The 16,172-nt window shown below is 34.1% G+C and overlaps 2 protein-coding genes across 2 annotated transcripts; both read right to left on the bottom strand.

Moving 5' to 3' along the window:
• Nucleotides 1-232: 232 nt before the first annotated feature.
• On the bottom strand, nt 233-2,190 carry LOC137811089 (uncharacterized). Its single transcript, XM_068612677.2, has 3 exons — nt 2,068-2,190; nt 1,251-1,613; nt 233-785 (listed from the first exon to the last, which is right to left on the bottom strand). Exons 2-3 carry the CDS (start codon nt 1,573-1,575, stop codon nt 505-507), a joined length of 606 nt encoding a protein of 201 aa, XP_068468778.1. The 5' UTR covers nt 1,576-1,613; nt 2,068-2,190; the 3' UTR covers nt 233-504.
• A 2,283-nt stretch (nt 2,191-4,473) lies between these two features.
• Nucleotides 4,474-7,718, bottom strand: LOC137811088 (F-box family protein). Its single transcript, XM_068612676.2, has 9 exons — nt 7,314-7,718; nt 6,951-7,160; nt 6,713-6,786; nt 6,282-6,357; nt 5,970-6,080; nt 5,438-5,612; nt 5,207-5,325; nt 4,951-5,011; nt 4,474-4,840 (listed from the first exon to the last, which is right to left on the bottom strand). The coding sequence occupies exons 1-9, from the start codon at nt 7,389-7,391 to the stop codon at nt 4,770-4,772; spliced, it is 975 nt and encodes a 324-aa protein (XP_068468777.1). The 5' UTR covers nt 7,392-7,718; the 3' UTR covers nt 4,474-4,769.
• Between the last annotated feature and the right edge of the window lie 8,454 nt (nt 7,719-16,172).

Genomic DNA, 16,172 nt, shown 5'->3' with positions numbered 1-16,172 from the left:
TGCGCAGATGAAACCCGTCATGGGTCAAGCCTAAACCTCTACATGGAGAAAAGGAGAACACAATGGTGATGAAAAGATAGTGTCAATACAACCCTTTTGACTTTGTCCCATTCAGACAGCAGTCACCAGAATACTATATGTTATATATGAACCAACCTTGAAGTATTTTCACCAGTACACAATACAACATATACACTATACATACAAGATATTCTGTTTAAGATTCTTCATATAAAGATTGATGAATCCATTCTCATTTCAGTAAAATAAACCCAGGCTACATGAATCAATCCTTTGCTAAAGGAACTGCAAGCTCGCAGATATTATCCAGGGATCTATTTGCAGTTCATAAGGAATTGATGATGCATCTTTGTCTATGTCAAAGAAATAAAAAACACTAGAGTTCCACCAAAGTATAGATGGACATCAAACAAAGTAGAGTTTATTTATAAAAGCAATCCGCACCAGCATCTAGAATTGCGGTTGCATATACACAAACTATCATCATTTCCACTTCTTGAACATACCCTTGCCAAACTTCCCCCCGTGCTTAAATTTCCCATGCTTGCCGAACTTCCCATGTTTGAACTTGCCATGATTTTTGAATTTGCCGTGGGGCATGTGTCCATATCCACCACCATATCCACCACCATATCCACCATGTCCATGGTGACTGTGGGACAAATGATGAGCCCCATAGGCAGCAGCTGCTGCAGCAGCACCACCTGCGAGCAATGCCCCTGCCCCTGCCCCCATACCGCTGTGTCCACTAGACCCATGAGATCCTAATGACAAAGCATGGAAGTTAGATTCCTTCAAGTATATTATTAAAATTTCCAACTGCGGGGAAAATCCTTTTAAATGCGCAATGCATAAGTCAACTGAGTTTAAACAAACACAACAAAACAGATAGCGAATTTCAAACATAGTAGAGGACAGTCATGATACATACTGAAATTATGAAAACATCAGTGTAGACAGTATTAATCTACAATTGAGAGCAAGAATGTGGCCATAAAGCATTAACAACCATTACCACGGGTCCAAGTTAACATATCTCCTTTATGAACTGTTTATTAGCTAAACAAGTTTATGTTGATGGAACTTGTAATGTAAATCATACAGCATATAGATTGGTTTAAAAGACACCAGTATGTCAAAAAGATCATTTTAAACCATGAGCCCCATGTTACAATCATTTTGTTGATTAAAAGATTTAATAAAGATAAATAAAAATGAAAGAATAATACCATGTGGAGCATGATAGCCTTGTGAAGAGTAACCTGCGGGAGGGTAACCCCCAGCAGGGGGATAACCAGCAGGGGGATAACCAGCAGGAGGATAACCTTGTGGAGGATAACCACCTTGTGGAGGATAACCGCCTTGTGGAGGATAACCACCTTGTGGAGGGTAGCCATGACCAGATGGGTATCCCCCTGGAGGAGGGTAGGAGCCAGGAGGATATCCCCCTTGTGGAGGGTAGCCACCGTGACCATAAGCACTAGCTACCCCATGAGCCAGATTTGAGAACATTCCTTTTTCTTCTTCACCATGTTTGTCCTTACCACCTCCCATCTTTCAAGGGAAAAAGCTGATGATTCACTATCAGGAATCTATAAATTCAAAAAAATAACACATTAGTTACATAGCTATAAAGAAAACAAGAAAACACACAGCTTTACAAATTAAATAAAATGGGCATTCTCCAATCCAACCCAACACAAAAATGAATCAAGCCGTACAGATCTTGCATGCAAATCAGAACTTTCATTTTCGATATTGATTAAACCATTGTGAACACAAGAACATGAGAAGGTGCGGTATTTTAGGAGAAACCATTATAAAATAACATTAGCCTAAGCATCACTGAATTATGAACTAGCACAACAACATTGAAGCAGCAGCCATGTATACATCATGAATTGAAAGAAATATAGCATCAGAAATACAAAGAAAAAGGGAAGATTATTATGCAGATGAAGAAGGTAAAAACACAGAATTCAATGAAAATTGGTAGTGGAGAGTTACTAATAATTGGGAAAGCATAAAGAGAAAGAAAGAACTCACAGATTTAGATTTTGCAGAAAGGCGAGAAAGAAATTGAGAAATTGGAAAGGAAGAAAGAGGGTGAGAAATAGGTATTTATAATAATAAGTATTATTATTATTGTGAATAGAAAGAAGAGAATGTATCTTATAGATGGTCAAAAGAAGGGTGGATAACGCGTCAGGGACGCGTAGCATGCAATCAAGCCCCTAGCAGAGAGACACGTGGAATTTCCCACTTTCTTTAACTATCGTATGCGCATAAATGTCACGCTTCTGCTTTTGCTTAAACCTTTCTTTTTTGGTAGGGACCATTCCAAAGTTTCCATTTATGTACAAAACAACAAATAAATTTGGGAATATGATAAATTATCATTAATATATATCAATACATAAAAATAAAAAATTAAACTTTTCCTTTGAACATATAAAAAGTTACTATATTAATTTACAAATCATTCTTTCAACAATGACTAAAGATACATTCTTTGACCGTGAATTTTGTTTGTGCTTTAAATAATTCATTATTTTTAGTATTAAAATATGTAATTTGTTGTTCTATGATTTATTTATTTATTTTGAAAACGTTTAAGACATATTACTATTTTATCTGTTATCCCAATTGAGTTAGTTGTTTAACATAAATGAGTAAGTTAACAAGAAAAAAATGGGAATATTTATAGTTTTAGTACTAAAAGGGAAAATATATTTGACTTAATATAAAAATATAAAGCTTATGCCCAAAACAATAATACTAAAATATATGTCACTAACTATAAAGGAAGTTATTTTTTCTTCTATTTAAAAGGAATTGTACTCAATCCACTAGGTCATTCTAGTGAGGTTGTAGATTCTAATTTCATCACTACCATTGTAAAGGAAATAAAAAAAAAATGTCATGACCTTTTTATATTCACAAATTTTGGTTGATTTAACGCATCCTATTCTATTCTTAAAAAAAAAAAAAAAAGAGGATCTGATTCATTCATATAATATACGAGGGGCTCACAATATTTACATAGTTTTTTAACTTTCGAGTTTTATTATTCGCCGTTTTATTCTGCGTATTTGATGTTTTGCATAGTTTTTTGTTTTTGTTTTCTACTTAACTATCTCATTGGCCACAAGTGTACTGTTTCCTCCTTTGGTTAAGATGCAGGGTTATTGATGAAAATATGCATACTTAAATTGGTTTAAAGTGAGAAATAAGTGGTTTGTTTTTTTTATTAGTGATCATATATTTTAGTTATTTAACTTTCGGAAATCAGTATTTTTGTTTTTGGAGTTTTCAATTGCTTAAATAAGATCTTTATAATTTTCAAATCAATAATACTTTAACAACAATTAATAGATAGTTTAGTTTTTAAAACCTAGGACAAGGTAGAAGCCAATTTCACTTGCCTGGAATAGAAAGTAAAATTAAGAGGAAATAATTTAAGGAAATACTATAAAAGACATTGGTACAAGGGATTTTTAAGTCAACTTATGAGAAAGTGTGGAGGGGGGATATGATTTTATCCAAATAATTAAATTTATTTTTAAAATCAAACAAAATCTTAATTGCAATTTTAATTCAAAAAACAAAATATTTGATTAATTTCATAATAAAAATATGAATTGTTTTCGTATACGCTCTAATTCAATCATTTTAAAGATAAATTCAATAATAGTTGTAAGGTTAAAAAATGTTTTATGGCATCCTCGTGTTTTGATTTAAACAAATAAAAGAAATAAAGTGTATACTTAAAAAGACTAGACATATCTACTAGCAAATAGAGAATGAGTCATTCTCTTAAGATGATATATAAGTACAGTACACGACAGTTTTTGGTATGCATGTGTTTATTTAGTTTATGGAAGAGTCTAAAGAAAATCAAAGAAGTTCCAAAAGAAGCCAATAACCCTAAACACCTGCAATATCAAAAGACAACCTGACTGAAAAAGGAAAATACAATAAAGAGAGCTAGTCTGAACCAAAAGTAAATTAATTCTCAATTGCATTATGTTCTCTCCACATTCATACGAGAAGAATGAAGACAAAGGTAAGTAATCACTTTATAATAAATTGGATAAAAAAAATTAACAATAATAAAATTTTAATATATAATTTTGAATTTTAAATTCACAATTTAAATTGTAATATAAAACTAGTTTTAACTATTGTCAATTTTCTTTCAATTTAGAAATAAATAAAAAAGATTAAAAAAAAAACAGAGGAAAGTATCAAGAATGTCTAGTTAAGAACAACGAACAGAGCAAGATTTCAATTTTCATATTGTATTTTATAATTTATAAGAATAGATTAGATGGAGTGTTAATTATTTAATTAGATTTTATTAATTTAAACAGTACAACAAGAACTTAATTTAAGCAAAAAAACAAAAGGCACAAAAATCAGCCATGTAATATAGGTATAGAACGCAATTAATTTTGGCAATAACTTTGGAAAATAACAACTTTAAAATGTCACTAAATATTAATTTTGTAACATAACGAACCAACTATTGCAGTAACGAGAGAAAAGGAATTTTTCTACTTAAGTTCAACTATACATACATTAAAAGGATGAAACTAGTAATATATAAGACAAGACAAAAGCAGAGTTTTAATCTTAACCTAAGCAAGTATTCTTCTGCCAATAGAAACTACATCATATTTAATGTAAACGCCAAATACGTAAATGATGAAACCTAGGATCATCCAATATAGAGCTCAAAATGGGGATCAGCAAAACCTCAAAGTAGCTTCAAGCTCCTTTTCATCAGCACAATTGTACCCCAGCAAATAAGCTCGTGCTGTTAAAATGGAAAGATGCGTCAGAATAATGAAGATGCATGCGATGATGCGCAAGGGCTGATTTTAACAACTCCAGATAAAAGGAACGAAGCCAAAGAGATAAGTTTACCAAAACGGCCAGATCCCATAAACGGTTCTGCCTCATCAGTCGCAGCACCTTGCAGCTGCTCCTGAAATTTTAAAAGAATAGAAACCAATAGGAGGTTTCACAAAAGTAACCATCAACTTACTTATTATAAATATGATTAACTCTGTTAACAGTATAAATTTATTATAGATACTGGGCGCTTTAAAAGATCAATATAAAATATTATAGATGCAGTAAAACAGTATAAAATACCATGTTAAAGAACACTCAGACTTACAGTATCAGGCTCCATTTCGGAAGGTGACAATAATCTATCAAAACAGTGCCCTGATATTGTACATACCAAAAGCTCGTTTGTGGGATCCATAATTACTTCTCTACATGTATCATCACAAACTACAAAAGAAAATAAACGCAAATTATAAGTTCCACTCAGACCAAAGTTTAATGTAAAAAAACGTCAATTAAAGCACTTAGAAGCATTGGCAGACATAGATAATGCTCCCACCATGAACTTGTCCAGTCTTCTCACAAATAAATACATCTCCAATTTGGTAGTAAGAGCATGTTTCCCCAGTACAAGTATGATCAGTCACCACTGTATTACTTAGGCCCCTGCTGCTTTTCCATGATTCCACTTGATCAGCTAATGTTTTGTCAAGAATTATCCTATCGTCCTTCAACTTCATATGCAGAAAAAAGGGGACAAATAACAAAAAGTTATGAAGCATATAGATGTATAAATAAGTAGATGAAAGAAATCATAATATAAAAGATGAAAATTTACTATCCAAAACAACATTAGCAATAATATTATAAAATCTCAATCAAGATAGACAGTAGGAACAAAAGCAAACAATCATTGCTATATAAACTTCAGCTCCGTCCCTTCTTCCCCCTTCGACTGAAAGGAGAGACACTTGCAGATCATGAAAATTTGAAGAAGGACTGGAACTGTTAATCTAGCTTTTCTTTACATAGCTGAAAGGAACTCAACACACCAGTATAGAGTTCCACATTATAATAGTTTCAATCATTACCTGTGAAGGAAGAGGAGCTTGACTTCGCTTAGCTGCTTGCATTTGAATGTAGTACTCCTTAAACTCATTTTGGCAGTTCCTAACAAGTTCAATCATGTCCTCTCCATCACGCTGCATATGAGATCACACAAATTCACAAAGTACAGTTGATTAATTCCATCCAGGTTTCTAAGAGTCAAGATTAAAATACATTCTTCAACGTGAGTTATGTATATTTCAATTTATGTAATCAAAATCCTCAACCAAAAATCACAAATTGATGAAACAATGAAATACTACTAAGAAAAACGGAAATATAAATAGTGCAAATACCTGAATATATAACTTTTTCCATGGACATTCCCTTAACTTCCGTGTAGGGGGAAGAAGGCCCCATCGCATACAGTACCTGAAAGTTTTTACCATTACTATTGGCATAACAAACATGTAAAAAAGGAAACATAAATAACAAGAACTTAAAAAGAGGAGAACCAACTCCTCAAAGCCAAGCTGATAAAATAGGAGCAGCCTCCACTTCAAACAGGGAGTTCCGTCTCTCATACCCAGCAGATATGGGACTGGCACTCCTGAGTCAAGTAGAACATCAAGACTAGCTAATTGACAGTGATCAACTCCCAAATCAAAACGATATAAAATCCAAACCAGTCCACAAACCTAATCCTAAGCTAAATCTCTAACAAATATCATATCTCAACAACACTTTGAAAAGATGCAACTTTGAGTAAGAAACAATATGTACTTACAGACGACGCCACAATGCCTCATCCGATGCAGCACAGTTTAGAAATCGACAGACTAAGGAACAAGAAACAAGGTCCTGCACCAATATAAAAAAAAGTCAGCTAATTCATATGCCAAGGCAGACAAGAAAATAAAATTCATCTACATAAGGTGCCACGATTAAAGGTGAGTTCTCTATTAAAAACAACTTAAAAAGATACATTTCCGTACACAGAAAACGAAAACTGCGCTACGTGGTACCTCAGAAGACAGAAATTTAAGGATATGATGGAAAAGCTCGGGTGGAATTTTGCTGAAACAACCAGTCTCAATCCTTCTCAGCACCACCGAATTATTGACAACAATGTTCTTCTGTGCAGGTGATGAATCAGAACTTGGTTTTTCTTTAGTACTCTCATCCTCCTCTACCCGCTTTCTCTTTGTCTTTCGTTCCTCCCCAGTTTCCTCTTCCTGCAACAACAGAACTCAAATTAAAGCTACCACGCCACAATTTCCAATAGAGCCATTACAAAACAAACATTTTCTCTGCGAACCCCCAAATCAAAAACCCTAATCTATCGTCTAACACACAACAGAATCTAAAATCGTGAAAAGTCGCAATACCTTGTCAGAGACCTCCGAGAGAACCTCTGATTCCAGAAATTGTGCCAGAGTCTCGTCCTCGTCCTCGGAGAAAGTCATGGTGTCAAGGAAACCCTAGGAAGGTGCAGAAAGAATATTTGAGAGAGATCAAAGGGAAAACGGAATTGAAGAAAGACCGCCCGGACAGAAAACCGAGAGAACTCCGGTGGCCGGAATTCGAAGGACGGTTGCGGAATCGGAAGGAAGCGGCAAAAGAGAATAGAAGATTGATGAGATAGTGCAAAGCAGAATGGACGGTTGGATTTTCTCGAATCGACCCGACCCGATCTACTGGCATATGGACTTTGCCCGATTCTCAGGTATAGTGTTCAGATCAGATCTTTTCCAAAGTAAATCTAAATATCTTCGGAATTGACAAATTTGTCCGTCATTTATTCAGATATAGTAAAACTTTATATATTTTTTGTATTTATAATTTATTTTTAAAATATTATATACTATATCTATATATATCATTGCTTTAATCCATACTTTTTTTCTATCAATATTTTTACATTATGAGTTTATTCATGTAATTAATCCTTGCATTCATTCATCCACATAATTAATTATTTATCGTAACAATTTAATGGTATCTATATATAAATATGAAATTTGTAGTTATATATTTAATGACATTAATATTTTGTTCCTCAATTAAATTACAAGTTATATTTGAAGTTTTTAACAAGTGAGACAAATGAGAGGGTGTCACCTCCGTTTGGTTTAGCTTATAGTTGAGGGTGAGGGTGCGTGGGCGGAGAAAATGGAGTGTTTAGGGTTTTCTCACAAGAATAAAGATAAAAGAGAGAACCCAAAGCAGAAAGTCACGTCAGACACGTTGAAATACCATGCTACCCTTGGTTAACTTTTTTGAATTGAAATTTATCTTACACGTGTAGCACATTTACACTGTCATTGCATGCACAACGAGAAAAGGAACACGCATGTCATGCACAATACGATTTTTAGAGATGCCTGACTTTATCTCACCATCAACATGTTGACTGCAATGAATGCAGTCATTCATATTAGATAGGTCATTAATATACAATGTTCATTCACGACGTATATAAAAGAATGGTTATGGGAAAGTTAACGATGCATTCAAACAAAATCTTCATCGAAAGACGTTTCCATTGATTGAGTGGGCTTGGAGAGGTTCGTGAATTAGCAGAGTGGTACGAGAGTGAGTTTGGTACTGCATTTTTCATCTCAGGTTAGCATTCAGTAGCGTGCCTAATCGATTAGCACTGAAAAATCACACAACACTTAATCGATTATGTTGTTGATAATCGATTATGTATTCAACATAATCGATTAGGTATTATTTTTGGGAGCATAATCGATTATCTAGTGTGTGTAAATATGAGCTTAATCGATTATGTTGTAGCATAACTGATTATGTGTGATTTCTAACTGAAGGCATAGTAGATTATGCTTTTTAAAACTTTGGATAATCGATTATGTTGTATTTTGAAAGTAGTGAATAATCGCTTATGTTCATATTTTTTAAAATGTGAAATTTCTGTTTAGCGTGATTTTTTTAAAATATTTTTTAATGAAATGTGTATTGTTTTCATACACAAATTCTTCTTCGTCCCAGTTGTGTGTTCTTGTTTTGTTCTTTCACACATTTGTTTTTTTTTAATGTATAATTTGTTTTTGTTTTAAATTTGTGGTTTAAAAATAGAAATATTAATTATTAATGGAATTTGTTATATTATTTATAATTAAACTGAAAATTTAAATATATTTATCATTGAGAATCCATTTAAATGAGTTTTGTGAGTGTTAATTAAAATCCATTTTAAATATACAATGAATTAATGTAATTATGATGAATTAATGTAGTTATGATTTTTATTTATTAGTAGGAATTAATCAGAACACATTCAATTTTGTTTTCTGTTTTTATATTATTCCTTTATTTTTTAATTCTTTTGTTTACAAAAGTATTTTTTTATTATTTAATTGTTTATGAAAAAAATATTTATTTTATTTAAAATTAATAATTGTTTCCCTATCCAATCATTCAATATTTATGCGTATTAAAATAATTATTATATATACTAATTTAGATATGTTTTATTAGTTTAAGATATTATATACAGTTTTAGATATTAATTTATATATGTATACAATTTTTAATATACTAATTAAAAGTTAAAATTGAATCCTAACATTTGACTTATTATTATTAATATAAACTATTTTTTTTATTAATAAAAAATAATTATATGCATTATTTAAAATAAAAATATTAATATAGTAATAGAATTTATGTTATATTATTGATAATTGAATTCATAAGTTAAATATATTTATTATTGAAAATTCATTTAAATGATATTTTAAGTGTCATATAAAATCCATTTTAAATATAACACAATTCTTAATTATTGTTCCTATTTTATTAGCTGAAAAGTCTATTACAATCAAATTTAAAAATTATTCTGCTTATATTTATTGAATGAAGACATTTTTACGATGTGGTCCATCTAAAATAATATATTGATTAATTGGCCTCACTACATCATGCAACACATGATGAAATGTCCGGATAACAATATGTCTCTGTCATATGATATTTTGGTAACACGAATCATGTAGGTGTATGGTTTGGACTTGTCAAATGATGCAACAATAATGCTAAGATGAAATCATTACTTTGGAAAAAAAAGTATGAGAAAAATAAATATATTTCAGGTCAATGGTGTATGACAACTTGGTAGGCTTGACCAGGCAGATGAAGAAGACCTTAAATTTGACAAAGAAGATATTCAAGCCAGTCAACCTGAGCCCGCAATCCCCAATCAAACCAAAATATTAATCCAAATTTGGGGTGGGATGCAAAACATCCAAGAAAGTATGAGGAACCTGAATACCCATTTTAACAAGGTTGAGTAAAGGATGGAGCGAATTGAGGATACTTTGAATGACATTCAACGTCATCAAGACCATTGATTGTCTTATCATTATGTTATTGTTATTTTTATTTTTTATTTTTATTTTTCATGTTGAACATTGATGAATTGTTATTGTTATTTTTGACGTTGAACATTGAGAAATTATTATTTAATATTAAGGTTTTCATGATAGTTTTCATGGTACTTATTTAGAGAATAATATTGTTTTGAATGCAACTTTTTTAACATTTAATTTATATTATGCATAAATCAAATTTAGGCTGCATTATCTTTATTGGAGAATCGAGAGCATTACTTTATATATATATAATTTAAAGAATAAAAAATATATTAAAATTATCTAAATACATTATTTTAATTAACAAAAATAAAATAAAATAATAAATTGAAACACAATATAATTATATTTAAATTTTATATTTTATTTATTTATTTATTTGAATTCTACATTATTTTATTATTTATAATTGAAATTTTAAATTATTTTAATTAACTAAAATGTGCACAAAATAATTATCATTTACTTCTTTTTTTTATACACAAGGATAAATTTGTAATCTTACAATTTACACAATTAAAAATAATTCAAAATATCCTTACAACCACCGCATCACTCACATATTTCAATAAATTTTCCTCACACATCCATTCTAACATACAACAATCCAAACACCCAAAAGGAGTATATTATTCAACCTGTTTTATTCCTCCATCGCAGAGATACATATATACACCATATTAGTAGAATCATACACATTCTTTCCTAACTTAGCATCCTATAATTACGTTGCTAATTATAGGCAAAATTGATATTACAGAATATGCTAATATACATGAGATATACTACCCATTAATAGTGATTGTATCCTGATTATTTTCTTCTCTATCACAAATTGATTTTATCTTGATTATTCTCTCTATCACAAATTGATTCTATCCGTTAATACCCACCCCCTTTCAAGTTGGAGCATGTAAGTCTTGAATGCCCAACTTGACCAGGATGACCCCAAACTTTTTAGCACCAAGAGCTTTGGTGAAGATATTAGCTAGTTGCGTATGTGGGGGCACATATGATGGAAGAAGGTGTTTGTGAATGATTTCATCTCGAACAAGGTGGCAGTCAACTTCAATGATTTTGGTGCGTTCGTGGAAGATCGGGTTTTTAGCAACGTGAAACGCCGCTTGACTATTGCAGTAAAGACGAATTAGGTAAGGATGAGGAACGTGAAGAGAAGAGAGCATGTCTTTAATCCACTTTAATTCTCGGGTGGTCTTAACCATTGAGCGATATTCAACCTCAACAGAAGAGGCAGAGACTGTTTGTTGTTTATGGGTTTTCCAAGAGATTGGGGAAGTACCGAGTTGAATAAACCACCCTGTGAGAGATTTTCGTATCAGAGGACAACTCGTCCAATCAGAATCACACCACCCGGAAAGTTGTAAGTTGTTCTCTCGAGGTAGGAGTATTCCTTGTCCAGGATGCCCCTTTAAATATCAAACAACACGAAGAGCAGCTTGCCAATGCCCGGAGCATAGATTTTGCATAAATTGAGATAAAACTTGGACACTATAGGCAAGGTCAGATCGAGTGAAACACATATAAATTAACCTCCCAATAAATCTACGATAAGTAGCAGGGTCAGAAAGAAAAGAACCGGTAGCAAAACCCAATTTGTGATTTTCTTCACATGGTGTAGTGGCGGGCTTCGCACCCAACAATTCAACTTCAATAATTATATCTAAGGCATATTTCCTCTGACAAAGGAATATTCCGTTGGGGGAGTGAGCAACTTCAATCCCCAGAAAGTACTTGAGGCGACCTAAATCTTTCATACGAAAGCATTGATTTAAGTAGCCTTTAAAACATTGGATGACAGTGTCATTATTCCCTACAACCACAAGATCATCAATATAGACCAGCACGACCAATAGTATGTCATTATTATTGAGAGAAAACAGGGAATGATCCTTTTGTGATTGTTGAAACCTGTAACGAGTTAGAGCAGAAGATAGTTTAGCAAACCAACACTCGGGGGCCTGTCGGAGGCCATAAAGAGACTTTTGAAGCTTGCACACTACCCCTAGTTGAGATACTTGGAAGCCAGGAGGGAGTTTCATATAAACCTCATCTTCAAGATCGCCATCGAGAAACACATTGTGAACGTCCATCTAATGAAGCTCCCAATCTTTGGCGGCTGCCACGGCTAGAGTTGTGCGAATGGTTACCATCTTTGTGACATGAGAAAACGTCTCGTTGTAATCCAAACCCTCCACTTGATGATTGCCAAGAATTACCAATCGAGCCTTGAGTATTTTAATTGTTCCATCAGAGTTGTATTTGATTTTGTAGATCCACTTACACCAAAGTGCCTTCTTTCTTGGAGGGAAAGGGGTAAGTTTCCAGGTTTCATTGAGTTATAGAGCATGAATTTCCTGTGCCATAGCTTCACGCCACCGAGCGTCTCAGACCGCTTGAGAAAAGAATAGGGGTTCCTGTTCTATGTGCAAAGAGGCAAGAAAACTTGTGATGGTGGTTAGAAAAGGAATCACAATTCACAAAATCATGTATAGGATACAACACACCTGAGGATTTTGTTGGAGGAGGTGATTGGACAGAAGGACTCGATGGTATCGTGGTGGCAGGGACAAAATCGCGCAATCGGACTAAAGGCGTCTTTGCGTGGTGCCCTCGTCTAAGGGGAACCACAACCATCGTTGGTGGTGAAGAAGAAGACGACACCACTTCCTCCGTACGCGACGGTGGTTCTGCGGGTAGCGCCAAGTCTTCTACGCGCAAATCGGAGATGCTGACAGTGAGGTTGGAGCCTTCTGTGAGGGCAATACCCCCTGTCTTGGATGGGAGATGCAATAGGTTGGTTGACTATGCATTCATCTGGGTTTGAGGAGGCAACTTCATGACGAAGGTGTGGGCCTGGTCCATTTTCTAAAGGTTCTTCAACAATTATATATTGTAATGGTAGGTCAAGAGGTGTAATGACCTTCTTTGGAGGTTGGACTTCCAAATATGAAAATTCATTTTCTACAAAACGTACATCACGAGAGACAAAGAAACTTTATGTTTCCAAATCAAATAGTTTTCATCCTTTTTGCCCGAATGGATACCCGACAAACACACATTTCCGGCTACGACTATCAAATTTATCCCGCTGTCTATTTTGATTGTGAGCATAACATAATGAGCCAAATACGCGTAAGTGCGCGTAACTGGTTACACATCCATGGATCACTTCATAGGCAGATTTTCCTTTTAGAATGGAGGATGGCGTGAGATTGATTAAGTAGCCCGCAGTCAAAACACATTCCCCCCAAAATTTAATAGGAAGATTGCCTTGAAACCGTAATGATCGAGCAACATTTAGAATATTTCGATGCTTGCGTTCTACGCACCCATTTTGTTGTGGGGTCCTAACGCAGGAAGTTTGGTGAAGGATACCTTCCTGAATGAAATATTGTTTTAGACACATGAATTCGGTTCCATTGTTAGAGCGAATCATTTTAACACACTTGTTGTATTGTCGCTCAACAAGTGTGAATTTTTTTTTCAAAGTCACTGATACCTCTGTTTTTTCCTTTAACAAATAGATCCAAACTGCCCGTGAGCAATCATCCACAATTGTCAAAAAAATATGAAGCACCACAGGATGAAGGAGTTTTATAAGGACCCCATAAGTCACAATGAATTAAATAAAAAATATTCAAAGTTTGATGATCACTCAAGAAAAACTTGTCTCTTGTTTGTTTCGATTTTTCACAAACTTTATTCAACTCATCACGAGTACATTTCTCACTTATGTCACAAAGCATTTGCACAATTTTAAATAATCTATGGTGTCAAAGTGCTAGTTGATTTTCCATCTTAACATGACATGCTTGAGCCTTGTGTACCCCACAATACCAATAGAGCCCATCTTTCTGTTCACCTGCTCCAATCAACGTCATCGAAGTGCGGTCCGGTATAATACACAATTTATCAGTGAATGTTACAACACGGTTTTTTTCATCCGCCAATTGAGGTACTAAAAGTAAATTGCATTTTAATTTGGGAACATAAAGGCCATTTTTTAATTCAAGTCCTTCTTCAAGAGTCATTGTTCCTTGCTTGCAAGGTAGAACACGTTCACCATCAGGCAACCCCACGGGGCACCCTTGTATAGTTTCCTTTTCACACAAACTTTCCAGAGGTCCGGTCATATGATTGGATGCCCCACTGTCAATAATCCACAAATCCCAAATGCTCTTACCAGACATTTTCTCTGATTCATTTGATTTTTGCTTGCTGATCATATCAACCAATACCTTCCATTGCTCATTGGTCAAACCTGCCATCTCAAGTTTCTTGTCTTCATTGTTGGCTTGGTTGTTGCTTCCACTAGCATGTGTCACATTTGCACGTGCTAAATTACCTTTGTTCCTCATCCCTTAACGTCATCTGTCGTTCCATTTTCCTTCACTTTTTGGTCTGTCACCCCACCATTCGGGACATCCGATCAGTTGGCGTGACCATTTTTACCGTAATAAGTGCACATCATTGATTTTTCTACCGCATCTCCACACCCTTTTTTTTTGTAGTTGGCCTGCATCACGAGACCCACGACCAACCCCCTTTCTTTCATGGATTTGGGTATCATTCTCACTCTTTCTTCTTGTATCAACATTGCATATACACGGTTCAGAGACGACAATGGGTCTGAGGCCAGAATGTTTGATCTCACTATCCCGTAACTTGAGTCATCCAACCCCATAATAAGTTGATGAACCTTCTCCTCCTCCCTTCGTTTTTCCAACTAAGCACCAATCCCACACTTGCATCCACCACACGTACAAGATGGAATTTTGTCACTGTTAGCAAGCTCATCCCAAAGAACCTTCACTTTTCCAAAGTAAGTTGCCACTGTCATTCCTTCCTGCTTGCATCTTGACAAGTCTGACCTTAGTTGTTGAATTTTAGGTCCATTCACAACCAAGAATCTTTCTTTAATATCTTCCCACAAGTTATGTGCAGTCTCAACATAAGCTATTGTGGACCGTAAGCTTGGTTCAATGGTGTTTAGAATCCAAAAGACGATCATGGACTACATGGTCCACCAGTCTTCAAGATCGGGTGCCTCATCCTTTGGCTGGATGTGTGTTCCATCGATGAACCCCCATTTCCTCCAAGCATGAAGCGAGATCTTCACTTTTCTTGCCCATTCGTCGTAATTTTCATCGTGCAATTGGACTTGCGTGATTATGTTTTCGAGATTGTCACTTGCGTTGAGATCATATGGCGAGTAGGTCTTCTTAGCACCTCCTTTTTCATGCTCTGCTTTGGCAGCCTTGGTTGTGCCCCGTTGCCTTTGTTTTGTGGTTGTCGGGTATCAGAGTTTTGTACTTTGATACCAAAAAGGAATATATATTATTCAACCTGTTTTATTCCTCCACCACGGAGATACATATATACACCATATCAGTAGAATCTTACACATTCTTTCCTAACTTAGCATCCTATAATTACGTTCCTAATTATAGACAAATTGATATTACAAAATATGTTAATATACATGAGATATACTACCCATTAATAGTGATTGTATCCTGATTATTTTCTCTATCATAAATTATTTTTATCCTGATTATTCTCTCTATCACAAATTGATTTTATCCATTAATACACCATCAACTTTCTTTACACTTTCTTCTCAAATCTTCACACTTCACACTTTCACTCTCCCACACCCTCAACTTCTCACTTCCCAATCCAAACAAAGCATAAATGATAAACGAGTTTAGGGTTTAGGGAGTTCCATCAACTTTTTCTTTCTCTACCATATTCTAAACAATAATTTTGAATGATGATGTTATTATTTCCTCAAAGTTACTAACCTTTCTTTTAAAAAATTTAATATAAAAT

The sequence above is a fragment of the Phaseolus vulgaris genome, chromosome 2, assembly GCF_051622355.1.
Source record: "Phaseolus vulgaris cultivar YP4 chromosome 2, ASM5162235v1, whole genome shotgun sequence".
Lineage (NCBI taxonomy): Eukaryota > Viridiplantae > Streptophyta > Magnoliopsida > Fabales > Fabaceae > Phaseolus > Phaseolus vulgaris.
This window is presented reverse-complemented; position numbering and strand designations above follow the sequence as displayed.